Source organism: Bombyx mori, chromosome 11, assembly GCF_030269925.1.
Source record: "Bombyx mori chromosome 11, ASM3026992v2".
NCBI lineage: Eukaryota > Metazoa > Arthropoda > Insecta > Lepidoptera > Bombycidae > Bombyx > Bombyx mori.
This window is the reverse complement of record NC_085117.1, coordinates 19,322,158-19,336,998: the sequence shown is the minus strand read 5'-3', so window position 1 is coordinate 19,336,998 and position 14,841 is coordinate 19,322,158. Positions and strand designations below refer to the sequence as shown.

General features: G+C 43.6%; 2 protein-coding genes across 3 annotated transcripts in view; one reads left to right on the top strand and one right to left on the bottom strand.

Moving 5' to 3' along the window:
• Positions 1-14,841, bottom strand: part of LOC110385370 (fatty acid synthase) — a 54,759-nt gene that overhangs the window by 35,320 nt on the left and 4,598 nt on the right. The gene's annotated exons all lie outside the window — the stretch shown is intronic.
• Positions 1,624-2,523, top strand: LOC119629087 (uncharacterized). The gene has a single exon (XM_038013705.1). The coding sequence runs from the start codon at positions 1,624-1,626 to the stop codon at positions 2,521-2,523; it is 900 nt and encodes a 299-aa protein (XP_037869633.1).

The following is a 14,841-nucleotide window of genomic DNA, read 5'->3' as shown; positions in this document are numbered from 1 at the left end:
CATGATTAGGACTACATATTTTTTACGGTTTCATCTCGCGTTGTTGTCATTTTATTATTTCTACTTAATACTTTAGTGTCCGTGGTCCCGAACGACGAAGTTGTTTTTTGTTGTCATTTTGATATACAGTGAAGTTCTTTTCCTTCTCAAGAGGTCTGGCTGTTTCACTTGGGTCTTCATTATAAGGTTAAGAGGATCCCAGGTGTTAGATAAACACCTACTATCTTCTCTATAATAGAGTTAGGTTAGAGTTTTTCAAATCTCAATAGACTCGCTTGTTTTCTTTAGCGAGTATTTAGTTAACTATTAACTACCTGATCATGGATTAATAAGCGGCCATAATTCTAATTAAAGTTTTGAAGTGTTTATTTATTAATTATTGCGTTCATTATTTTCCTGCCCTTCTCCCAGTCACCTGGGGTCGGCGCAATATGTTTTCGTATATACCATTTCTTCGCTCACTCCCCTCTGACACGTATTGTCTTTCACGCAATCCATCCATTTCTTCTTAGGTCTACCTGTTCCTCTATATTCTTTCACATTCATAGTTAACACTCTCTTATTCCTATAAAATAATTCAAATTTAGGTTTTTATTTGTTTAAAATTTACATTGACTCTCTTGTTTATCGTATCAAGTGTCAATTGTTACTGGGAATGCCAGATCTCTACACAAGTTGCTAGGGTTGTTATCTTAATTAAAACTCGACACACCTATAAGGGTGCGGATCAAATATTTAGAGAACCAGAATTAGTGGTACACCGCCATTTTCAAAAGGTATCAGCAGACCAGATAATTTAAGGAAGTCATGAGAGACAACAGAGGAACGAACTTGCCGATTAATCATTATCCGCGTATATAAAAAACGAATCTTAATGTGGGCTTATCCCACATTCCATGCACATACACATTTACTCTTCACAATATAAAACTTATATAATATATTTATTTCATATAATTATTAATACAGACAGAATATACATTCACACATATAACATATCTATTAATATATTATTACTACATTACATACAAAACAGACATACACACACGACAATTTATCGTGCCGCGTCAATCAGCTGGTCGCCCGTTCGTTCGCGCTGTGGACACGCGCGCTTGGACGGAATGTCGCGGGTAGATCGAGAAGCACTCCTGCGCAGCTGATCGCGGCTAGCCACGCCCAGTCGAAACTTACCTCGTACTGAACGCACGTCGCTTCTGCTAATTATATACTGTTGTATTGTTTTCGAAGCTTTTGCATCTCTTGTGATAACGCGCTTTCTTTGTGTTTAGCGTTACTGTACTGTCGTGTAAAGTGTCTTCTGTGTACTACCTATAAACTATATCTCTCTGTGCTCGTAACCTTCTATTCTTCATTATTATAATAATAATTATAGACTGTGTTGTATTTTCGTGTGGACTAAGTGTTAATTGTAATAAACATTCCATTAGTGTGCAAGGTGTCGATTTTAATTTATTATCCGAACACCGACGGCGCCTACTCAGGTACCTACTTACCTTTACCTCAATTACGCTACAAGTCCGGACGACCCGTACATACTCCAACCACACCTATACGGGAGACAACAAGACTCGTCTATACTGGTGACCCCTGAAGAACACCATAATGAGCAGCAGTGATTCTGTCGAGACCGCTGGTTCTCATGGAGGTAGCAGTGTAAAACCCCGACGAACGAAAAAAATGCGCGTTTCCACGATACACGACAACGACATTCGGAAGTTTAATTTGAAGGTGCCTCCGTTTTCTCCAGAGGACCCAGAAATTTGGTTTGCACTTCTAGAAGGCCAATTTGAAAACTATGGTATTACAGAGGACCACATCAAGTTCAACAATGTTATCACTAACCTTGACATTCCTCACGCGAAGGCGGTAAAGGATATTATCGTGCATCCTCCGACCAGCAATCGCTATGATAAAATTAAGAGCGAGCTCATCAGACGTCTTTCCGCCTCCCATGAAAAGAAGGTCAAGCAATTGCTAACTCATGAAGAGTTAGGTGACCGAAAACCGTCGCAGTTTTTGAGACATCTTATGGACCTGGCCGGTCCGTCCGTGCCACATGAGTTTATTCGAACTATCTGGAGTAACCGCCTGCCGAACAGTATCCAGACGGTACTAGCATCGCAGCCTACCCATTCACTAGAACAGCTGTCGGACCTTGCTGACCGAATACAAGAAATAACTTCTCCATGCAACGTCGCAGCCACTTCGACATGCGGGACGAGTAGTGCCAGCCAGTCCAGTGAAATCGTGGAGTTGAGGAAAATGGTGGAACGCCTCGCATTAAAGCTCGAAGACCAGACTCGCGCCACAAACTGCTCTCAGAACCGTTCGAACCGAACTCGACCTCGGTGGCGTTCGACATCCCGCAGCAGAACACGATCTGCTTCCAACTATCGACGGTACCCCGTTTGTTGGTACCACGCGAAGTTCGGGGCTAAGGCAAGCAAATGCCAGAAGCCGTGCGATTACAACGAGTCGGGAAATGCCACAGGCAGTCGATAATGGCGACAGACGACTGCCTCAACTCTCCAGGTCGCCTCTTCGTAACTGACCGCACCACGAAAACCCAGTTTTTGGTCGACACCGGTAGCGACCTCTGCGTTTTCCCACGGACCCAGCTACGAGAGCGTCGTGCACCTACCAGTTACAAACTGACAGCAGCCAATGGATCAACCATTGACACGTATGGGTACTCGCAGCTCAACCTGGACCTTGGACTCCGACGCAACTACCCATGGAGATTTATAGTGGCTGATGTGACGAAACCCATTATAGGTGTAGATTTTTTGTGTCACTATAACTTGATTGTAGATTGTAAGAATCGAAAATTAATTGACGACACCACTACTCTGTCTGCTCCAGCTTCACTGGCCTGTAATACTAATGATATTCTTTCTGTGAAGGTTCTGACTGGCGATTCCCACTACCATGCTTTGCTTTCGCGCGATTTTCCTGAAATTACGCGACCAGCTGGTACACAACGTACGGTAAGCCACAATACACAACACCACATTAGGACTACACCAGGGCCTCCAGTCGCTTGTGCACCTAGGCGTTTAGCACCCGAGAAACTGAAGGTGGCAAAAGCAGAATTTGAGTCCATGCTAGCTGATGGTACAGCTAGACCGTCTGATAGCCCATGGTCATCACCATTACACCTGGCACCGAAAAAAGACAACGGTTGGCGCCCTTGTGGTGACTATAGGCAACTCAACGCCCGGACCATCCCAGATAGGTATCCAGTGCGTCATATACACGACTTTGCGCACAATATCACTGGTTGTAGTACGTTTAGCACCATCGACCTTGTGAAAGCCTACAACCAAATACCAGTCTGTGCCGACGATATACCAAAAACCGCGATCACCACCCCCTTTGGAATGTATGAATTTCCTTTCATGACATTTGGGCTACGAAATGCTAGCCAAACATTTCAAAGATTTGTAGATGAGATGATGCGCGGGCTAGCATTTCGTTTACTGTTATTTGGACGATTTTCTCATATTTAGCAGGGACAGCATTCAGCATGAGCAGCATCTGCGCCAAGTATTTACCAGACTTAGGGACTACGGCATGGTAATCAACTTGTCTAAGTGTGTTTTTGGGGCTCCCGAGGTAACTTTTCTAGGTTACCGTATCTCGGAGAGCGGAACCAAACCACTGGACGAAAAGGTACAAGCCATTAACAACTTTCCCCCACCCAAAGACGTTAGGACGCTTAGACGGTTTTTAGGTATGGCCAATTTTTATAGGCGTTTCCTGCCTAATGCCGCGCAAACACAAGCTCCTCTTAACGCCCTACTTATGGGTTCAGTCAAAGGCTCCACTCCCATTATCCTCAATGACGTTGCTCTGAAAGCTTTCGCAGAGACTAAGGAAAGCCTCTCCAACGCGGCACTTCTGGCACACCCAGATTGTCAGGCTAAGCTGTCGTTGGTTATAGACGCATCAGATTTGGCTATAGGGGCTGTTTTGCAACAGCTCAAAAATGACACGTGGGAGCCTCTAGGCTTTTTCTCCCGTAAGCTGAGTCCATCGCAGAACAAGTACTCCCCGTATGATCGCGAACTTCTTGCAATCTACGAGGCGATCAAGTACTTTCGACATATGCTTGAAGCGAGACACTTCACGATTTATACGGATCATAAGCCAATCAGTTTTGCCTTCCACGAAAGGAAGCAAAATTGTTCGCCCAGGCAATTCCGTCACTTGGACTTTATATCCCAGTTCACGACCGATATAAGGCACATCTCCGGCAAAAATAACGTTGTGGCCGACACCTTATCTCGCGTCGATGAATTGGAGGCTCCAATTTGTCTCGCCGACCTCGCAAACGCTCAAAACTGCGATCCCGAACTGGCTCAATATTTAACGGACAGCTTATCTCTCCGTCTCAAAAAGATGGAATATCCTGGATGCCGTAATCCCTTGTACTGTGATATCAGTACACCGACACCCAGGCCATTCATCACAAAGGATTACCGCAAACAGGTATTCCAAAGTCTCCACTCGTTAAGTCACCCCGGCGCTTCCGCGACTGCCAAGTTGGTAGCCGATCGATTTGTTTGGCCTGGGGTCCGAAAAGACTGTAGAAACTGGGCTAGGTCATGTTTATCATGCCAACGCGCGAAGGTTAGTCGACACGTGTCTGCACCATTGGGCACTTTCGACGCACCAACTGCACGTTTCAGGTATGTCCACATAGACCTGATAGGCCCACTCCCGGTATCACAGGGATACAGGTATTGCCTCACGGCTATAGATCGGTTTACTCGATGGCCGGAAGTCATGCCCATATCTGATATTACCGCAGAAACGGTGGCTAAGGCACTGATTTCAGGCTGGATATCCCGATTTGGTTGCCCGACACATATTGTTACAGACCGCGGCCGTCAATTCGAGTCCGCGCTGTTTCAGTATCTGGCAAAAACCACTGGATTCCAGCATAAACGCACAACTGCCTATCATCCCGCGTGTAACGGTCTTGTGGAACGCTTCCACAGGCAGTTAAAAGCTTCCATCGTATGCCACGCTAACGACAATTGGTCAGAAGTCCTACCTTTTGTACTACTCGGTATCCGTAGCGCGTTCAAGGAGGACTTACAGACTTCGTCCGCTGAGTTGCTTTACGGCGAGCCGTTAAGACTTCCCGGTGAATTTTTCGAGCCGAGCACAGCCTGTACTACTGATCTATCAGATTTTACGGCTCGTCTACGCTCATTCGCCGAGAAATTAAAACCGGTTCCCGCTTCTCGCCATAACAAACAAAATATTTTTATTTTCAAAGAGCTCAAGAACGCGGAGTACGTCTTCCTACGTGAAGATGCTTCGCGTCCTCCTCTTACGCCAGCCTATACTGGCCCTCATAAAGTACTAGAACGACGTGACAAGACGTTCAAACTTCTGATCAAAGGTAACTCTGTCACCGTCTCTATTGACCGCTTAAAACCTGCGTATTACCTTACCGTTCATGAAGGCCTGTTAGATAATACACTTTCACCTGTCATACCTGAACCCGATGTTTCGGTAGCTCCACCACCTGACAGAACTGCACCTACAACTACACGTTCCGGTCGACATGTCAGATTCCCGGATTTTTATCGCCCCTAACCAGGTCTCTGGGGGGGAGTGATGTGGGCTTATCCCACATTCCATGCACATACACATTTACTCTTCACAATATAAAACTTATATAATATATTTATTTCATATAATTATTAATACAGACAGAATATACATTCACACATATAACATATCTATTAATATATTATTACTACATTACATACAAAACAGACATACACACACGACAATTTATCGTGCCGCGTCAATCAGCTGGTCGCCCGTTCGTTCGCGCTGTGGACACGCGCGCTTGGACGGAATGTCGCGGGTAGATCGAGAAGCACTCCTGCGCAGCTGATCGCGGCTAGCCACGCCCAGTCGAAACTTACCTCGTACTGAACGCACGTCGCTTCTGCTAATTATATACTGTTGTATTGTTTTCGAAGCTTTTGCATCTCTTGTGATAACGCGCTTTCTTTGTGTTTAGCGTTACTGTACTGTCGTGTAAAGTGTCTTCTGTGTACTACCTATAAACTATATCTCTCTGTGCTCGTAACCTTCTATTCTTCATTATTATAATAATAATTATAGACTGTGTTGTATTTTCGTGTGGACTAAGTGTTAATTGTAATAAACATTCCATTAGTGTGCAAGGTGTCGATTTTAATTTATTATCCGAACACCGACGGCGCCTACTCAGGTACCTACTTACCTTTACCTCAATTACGCTACAAGTCCGGACGACCCGTACATACTCCAACCACACCTATACGGGAGACAACAAGACTCGTCTATACTGTGTTATCAAAATTGAGGAAAATGCTAACATTAGTATAGACGAGTCTTGTTGTCTCCCGTATAGGTGTGGTTGGAGTATGTACGGGTCGTCCGGACTTGTAGCGTAATTGAGGTAAAGGTAAGTAGGTACCTGAGTAGGCGCCGTCGGTGTTCGGATAATAAATTAAAATCGACACCTTGCACACTAATGGAATGTTTATTACAATTAACACTTAGTCCACACGAAAATACAACACAGTCTATAATTATTATTATAATAATGAAGAATAGAAGGTTACGAGCACAGAGAGATATAGTTTATAGGTAGTACACAGAAGACACTTTACACGACAGTACAGTAACGCTAAACACAAAGAAAGCGCGTTATCACAAGAGATGCAAAAGCTTCGAAAACAATACAACAGTATATAATTAGCAGAAGCGACGTGCGTTCAGTACGAGGTAAGTTTCGACTGGGCGTGGCTAGCCGCGATCAGCTGCGCAGGAGTGCTTCTCGATCTACCCGCGACATTCCGTCCAAGCGCGCGTGTCCACAGCGCGAACGAACGGGCGACCAGCTGATTGACGCGGCACGATAAATTGTCGTGTGTGTATGTCTGTTTTGTATGTAATGTAGTAATAATATATTAATAGATATGTTATATGTGTGAATGTATATTCTGTCTGTATTAATAATTATATGAAATAAATATATTATATAAGTTTTATATTGTGAAGAGTAAATGTGTATGTGCATGGAATGTGGGATAAGCCCAATTTAATTTTATATTAATTTTCCGTCCGCGTGGAATAGTTGCTTTGGGATAACAGAAAATTTTATCCGCGACTTCATTTATGTAGAAGGTGAAAATAATTTTTGAATAATAGAATGTTTAGGAGCTATTTAAGATACCAAAATCACGCTTTTTAACCGACTTCAAAAGAGGTTCGACCACCATTTTTTTATCTATGTTTGTTCATCGATTTCTCCAGAATGTTTGAAACGATTCAGAATAGGTTCAGCATTCTGCAATTCTTTTTTCTTTTTTTTGTTCGAAAGGGTAAACTTTCCGAATGGTCGTGTAATCATCAGAATCAGGATCTGATGATGGGATCCTGGAGAAATCCAGAAAAATGTACAATTTGCAAAAAGCCTATCTTGAAGTGATTTGGGCGTTTCTTGTTATTTTTTTTATTGTGTGCCGCCGCACACCGGCGGCCAGCGCCTTGTACATCATTATTACACGCTTGATCATTATTTTGTATTGAATGACGTATTCATTTAAATAGGGATTAATATGAACTTAAACATAAAAAACGTTATAGTGAGCCAACCTTAAAATAAGGACATATGCTGTCGTGGACTTTTATTTAGAAGCTTTAAAGGGGAACAATTCTGTCATGCATTATTTTAGCGAAACTTTAACCGTTTCCGTTGCGAACGTAGCGGAAGCTCTCACAAGGAAACAAAAACCGATTTTGAAACATTCTTTATTAGTGCTCCGCTCGTATTGGTCTCGGCGTGATTTTATATAGCCTATAGCCTTCCTCAATAAATGGGATATCTAACACTGAAAGCATTTTTCAAATCGGTCCAGAAGTTCCTGGGATTAGCACATTCAACCAAAGAAACAAACAGCTTTATAAGATTAGTTTAGATACCGTTAACAGAAATCGTCAGTCCAACTTCTGAGAACGCTGTATTGAACGGAAGGGTGCGTTGATCCGAGCGTCGACGAATCGTACCAGCACAATAGAGTTGAATAGAGGTCCTTTGTGCCTCAATAAATGAACTCCTCGACACGAATTGCGATTCAACGTTCATTAAACGCAATAAATATATCGTCGCTTAACTTTAAATTGGGTGGAGAATCTCAAATATATGTGTCGTGGAAAACGACTTGAGTAATATCAGGACATTGTTTTGATTTTATACCTTTAAACGCGCAATTCTTGTATATATATAATCTGAATCTCGGAAACAGCTCCAACGATTTTCATAAAATTTAGTATACAGGAGATTTCGGGGGCGATAAATCGATCTAGCTGCAATTTATTTTCAGAAAATGTTGTTTTGTTCGTGTTCTCAATAATCAACTCTTCCCGACGTCTATTGGCGAATAATAATACTAGTTTTCTTAATTGAGGCCAACTAACCGCTTTAAAGACACAACAAGATGGCGTTATAAAAAAAACCATCATCATCTAGTAGTTATTTAAATGTTAAAATGTTGTTTGATTAATATCCAAAAAATGTAGGGTAAACGTCGTAACATCAGAGTATGAAAAGGCGAAACGTGGACAGAGTCGGTTAACCCATAGACACAGTCCACTGTGTTTCTTTCCGGGTCACGTTTCCGATCACTGCTCTTGCTAGGGCTAGTGTTAACAACACCTCCGATTTGAGCCCCGTGAGCTCACCTACACGCTAGAGTAAAGCTGAAATAGCCTCTTAAAGCTATCAGCATAGGTAAGAGGGGAAAAAAAAGAGTCGACCCAGTCAGAACGAAACTTTCAGTTCACCCTGTCCTTCCGAAAACTGTTTATTGAGTTTCAATAGGTAATTATTATTCAAAAGGTTTTATTAACTTTTACTGCAATGAACTGAGTTCCGCCGAATACGAATGATGACGGAACTGCCGCTCCCCCATCCCTGGCGCCGTCATTTATATTATATCATATCGTCATATATGTACATAATTTGAGTGTTGTTTTGATTACATTCTGTAGGTTAGATCTTTAAGATTTCCGAACGTAGTTTGAATCTAGGGTGATTAAGTTTTTTTTTATTTTTTATTGCTTACATGGGTGGACGAGCTCACAGTTCACCTGATATTAAGTGGTTACTGGAGCCCATAGACATCTACGGCGTAAATGCGCAACCCACCTTGAGACATAAGTTCTAAAAGGTCTCAAGTATAGTTACAACGGCTGCCCCACCCTTCAAAACCGAAACGCATTACCGCTTCACGGCAGAAATAGGCAGAGTGGTGGTACCTACCCGCGAGGACTCACAAGATGTCCTACCACCAGTAATCAGATCAAATTTATTTATTAGGAACAAATTGGCCAACGATGCACTTGACATTGCTGACTCGCCATCAGGTGAACTGTTTGCTCCTTCGGCAATCCGTTGTTTATATGTTTATGTATTTAATTTGTTTTCTTCATTGGAATAAAACAGCAGATTAATTAAAAATTAACCGAATAATAAATACCGGTTTGATGAGCCAAAATGACAAAGAATTGCATCATTTTGTGTTTACACTATCTCCAAGCAGTTCACATAAAGCTGCATACATACATACATACATAATATATGTATATGTACATAGGTGCAGATGAAAAAATATAGTTTTGTGTTTCTTTTCGGTCACTCGTTAAAAGTTTTTGTTAAAATTTAAGCTACTCTCAGTTTCATTGCGCGTTTTTTTTATATAATATTCTATCTTTCAATCAGATGCCGTCGTCTTCGTCTAATGTCGTTCGAGACTATCGGAAATATTAAAATGTACGAAAGATAAACGCAAGATTAAATCTTGAAAGTAATTTTAATTGTGTCTATGGGACGCGAAAACCGAAGAAAATAATAAGTATAGCTATCAATTTAAGTTCTGGAAAGATCTGGAAATAATCCTTCCCTCATAAAAAATAACAAAGGAGACTTCAAAAAATATGTCGAATTCGTCTAAATAGAGTACTTGTTGCGCCTCGTGTTATGTTTGCTCCGCACTTTATACTTATTCATAAAGGATCGATCTATCGACGGTTCGCGCTCAAATAGCTAATCAACGTAAGAAGATCGACGCGCCATAGTCTCAATAAAAGGGTTTCTTTCATATTCCGTTGTGGTCACAGAGAAGCTGAACCATGTCACGCTACTACACAACGTATTTTGAAGTTAATACAGGTTAAAATCAAGCGTATGTCGACGTCACCTTAAACATGTCATTACGGATCCTCGCGATCCATTAACGGTGCTTTTAAGTACCACAAGCACCGGTCACCGTCCTCGTCGAACCCGTCGCTTGCGGCGTAGGGCTCGACGAGTGAATTAACCCATAGAGACGGCCCACTGAGTTTCTCGCCGGATCTTCTCAGTGGGTCGCGTTTCTGATCCGGTGGTAGATTTTGCGAAACACTGCTCTTGCTAGGGTCAGCGTTAGCAAGACTCCCGTTTTGAGCCCCGTGAGCTCACATACACGTCAAGAAGAAGCTGAAATAGCATATCAAGGCCATCAGCACAGTTAGGAAAAAAATCAAGCGTAATAAAAAAATTACCATTTTTACATTTGATATATCCTTGTAATAAAACAAAATTACAATCCGTGCGGTCATGTTGGCGTAAATGTATAAACGCGATACTTAAAAACAAATACATACAATGCGTTAACACTATTAATAATACTATGTTGAAACTAAAAGCTTATGTTACATCAGTGACATTCAATGTTTATTATCTTGTCATGAGATCGCCTCATGATAAGTTGCTAGAGTATTAAAACTAATTTGCCTTTATCGCCTTATATGACATCGTAACGCACCGCCAAACTTGTGGCTTTACGGCGACGTATATTAATAAAATCTATACAAATAAATAAAATTGGAGTGTTTGTTTGTAATAATAAAATAACCACTTTTTACTAAATGCGTAAGTATGTAGGTATACCACAGTACATATACCTATTTTTTCGTCGTTTTGTCTGTCTGTTTGTTTGTTCCGGCTAATCTCTGGAACCGCTGGATCGATTTTGACGAGACTTCAACTGATAGGTAGCTGATGATATAAGAAGTAACTTAGGCTCTTTTTTCAGACTACCTTCGCCTCGCGGCGTCACCCGCGGTTATTGTACTGCACATCGCGGGACTCAACTATCAATAATAAAATTTTATGTTTCCGAAGCGAAGCGAGGGCGGGTCGCTAGTAGGTACATATAAATATACAATGTCTTTGTGTAAATAATAACGTTATGGCTAATAAATGTAATTTATTGGTTGTAAATATGTATGACATCGGTCTATCGATCAAAGAACAGGGTATGCGGTCACGACCTCAATCACTTGCTGTAACTACCTACTTCTACTAAATTCCTCGGCCAAGTTGCTGTGTTATCGGTACTGAAAACACATACGAGACAAGACCTAAGCCTTTGAATATCGAACATCTTGAATGAGCGGGAATATGAGCTGTACCCACCCCGTGGTTCAGTCAGAAAGGGTTACTAGACGAAATAATTCAATTTGGCGCTATCTTTAAAATTTCCATCATTACCCTGCTTTGGATTCTCAAGAAGGATTATAGAGCTGCCAAACAGCATGTAGTCCATGTAATATGTAATCTAATATATAAAATTCTCTCATCAAATTTTGTGTGCATATCGGGTAGGCCTGAGAATCGGTCAACATCTATTTTTCATACCCCTAAATGTAAAGGGTGTAGTATCACACAAAAATAAAACAAATATTTCCTAGAAATAATGTAAATGGCAATACAACGTTTGCCTAGTCAGCTAGTAGGAATATAATAAAACAAGAAATTAATCTTTACACACAAAAGGTCGGATTTTTTATAATTTTAAAGGGATTTTTGTACGTCCGATTATTTCGCTTCTGATATCGTGATAATATACCGAAACCGAAACACATTACTGTATCACGGCAGATATAGGCAAAGTGGTGGTACCTACCCGCACGGACTCACAAGACGTTCTACCACCAGTAATTACGCAAATTATAATTTTGCAGGTTCTATTTTTACTACATAAGGTTATTCCTGCGCCGCGGAAGTCAATCGTGAACATTAAAGTTAAGTACGTATTTCATTACAAAAATTGGTACCAGCCTGCGGGATTCGAACACTGGTGCAGCGCTAAATAGGAATGCACCGGACGTCTTATCCTTTAGGCCACGACGACTTTGTGTTACATTTTTATTGACCCGTGCTGAAATAATCGTTTAGTGTTTAGTGATAAGCTAACAATGAGAGAGGAGGGCTGCTCAATTCAGTCTTGGACCTTATGGCTCAAAAGAAGTGCCAACACGTTATGATGGACTCCAATCATCATTTAACACCAGGCGGAACGTGATTAGGAGATATTTTAACGTAATTATTGAATTTAACTAAATATAATTTTTAACACAATATTTATCCTCACATGCTTTTTAGTCTACCCAATTCATGACGCACGACTCTAAATTGCCATATTATTAAATCATACAATCCCTACATAGTTCGGTTTTTTGCATAGAAATGCGTAATTATATCACGTATGTACTACGTCGTAGCATAGACGAGAATAGGGCGCTACGTTAGATGCACACGCACGTAACTTACACGTAGCAAATTTTACTACGAACACTTAATAAGTTTCGAAGAAAGTTAGGTGCGTAGAAAATGTTGCTATTGGACAAAAAAAACTTTGTAATGTCCGAGTAAGTAAAGTCCACTAAAAGGAATTCTAATTAATTTTAATTTTAAATTTCGTATAAGAATTTTTTGAACCTTGAGAAATTTCACTATTTACATAATATAGTATGACGTACTATATAGTAATCCTAACACATTCTCGCTCACGACTCGGTCGTGCGCGGACGTGCTTTCCGATCCGTGGCCCGCTTGCGAGCCGCGTCTCTGAACTCACAGTTGTGCTCGACAGTGTAGTGACCGTGAATACATCGTGCTTACAATTCAGTAGTGCGGACGTGCCGATCCGTTGGTCGCTTGCGATTTACGTCTCGGAGTCCACTTTTGTGCGCTAAAGTTTTGTAACCGCGAACCCACCCTTTACCAACTGCCTTTTTCAAGGCAAAACCAATCGCTACGATCAGGCTTCCTGTGGCACTCACAGGCTAGCGATTTCCTAACCCTTCCCAAAACAACAGTCTTTTTCAAGACTAGACCCCCGCTCGCGATTCTGCCTGCTGTAGCACTATACAGCCCGAGCGGGTTCCTTTCCTTTTCCCCGCCGATTGCCGTTTTCACGGCATAGGCATTCCCCCCCCCTGCTCCTTGCTGTCCTGCAGCACAGGGGGGTTACAAATCCTATCCGGGGCCTCGCCTTTCGGCGAGTTCAACAAAAGTCCCGGGGCCGCCCCCCCCGGGCAAGAAGACCGAAGATGAGCGAAGATTTTGTGTGTGACAGTGAAAGTGCTAGGGACATTGTCGGGTTCCTCCGGGATAGGTACCCGTCAATTAGGGCCGAGTATCTCAGCTATAGGGCCGCTCGTGGCAATCCCTCCCCCCCCGCGTCCGTCGCCGCGTTTCTCAACCGTGCCTCGGAGGCACGCCGCGCGCCCCCCGCCGCCGCGACAAGTTCGAGCGCACGTTCCCACGATGCGGCTCACATAGCGCCTAACGCTACCCCCACCCCCGCGCCCGCGTCGTTTACGTCATCGCGCGCTTCGTCCGTCGCGACCTCGATCGTTTCGAGTCCAGGCTCCGATACCGAATCGGAGATGGATTTCGAATCCGCGTCAAGCCCTCAGCCTGGAACTTCGGATGGGTTCCAAACCGTAACGCGCGGCAAAAAGCGTACTCGCGCCGTGGAGTCCCGGAGCTCCACGACGAAACAGACTAAATCCGCGACCGCCTCTCGACCGAAAGTAGTAGTTACACCGGAGTCGGACTCCGCGCGCCGCATAACCCCACCGCCGCGTCCCAAGCCCGCGCCCGCTCCTAAAGTAGCTGCCCCGCCCCCGCTGATACTTCAAGAGAAGACAGCGTGGAATCGCGTGTCTCAGGCCCTTCAGGCCAACAAAATTAATTACACCCATGCGCGTAACGTCGCGCATGGGATCCAGATAAAGGTCGCAACGCCGGGCGACCATAGGGCCCTCTCTTCATACCTCCGAAAGGAGAACATAGGTTTTCACACCTATGCTCTTCAGGAGGACCGCGAGCTCCGCGTAGTGATACGCGGAGTCCCAAAAGAGCTAGATATCGAGTACATTAAGGAGGATCTGACCGCTCAGTCCCTCCCGCTAGTTAGTGTGCACCGGATGCACAGTGGGCGGGGCAAGCAGCCCTACAACATGATTCTAGTAGCGCTAGAACCCACCCCGGAGGCCAAAAAGAAGATCGCATGTCTCACGACAATCTGCGGCCTATCCGGGATCTCAATCGAAGCCCCCCATAAGCGTGGCACTCCCGGGCAGTGCTACAGGTGCCAACTCTATGGCCACTCGGCGCGTAACTGCCACGCGCGCCCCCGCTGCGTGAAATGCCTCGGCGATCACGCTACGTTAGATTGCGTTAGAGATAGGGAAACCGCGACCGAACCTCCCAGCTGTGTCCTATGCCTTAAGCAAGGGCACCCCGCGAACTACCGTGGATGCCCCAGGGCTCCGCGAAAACGCCCAACCCACCCAGCTCCGCGAACCGTCGGCCCAAAGACTTCGGCACCTTCAGTGCCGAAACCCGCCTTCGTGCCGGCTGCAGTTCCCACGGTCTCGGCGTGGAAAAAGCCGCTGCCGTATACGAAGGCG

Coding starts and splice junctions, on each gene's coding strand:
- LOC119629087 (XM_038013705.1), top strand. CDS start 1,624: ATGAGCAGCAGTGATTCTGTCGAGACCGCTGGTTCTCATGGAGGTAGC.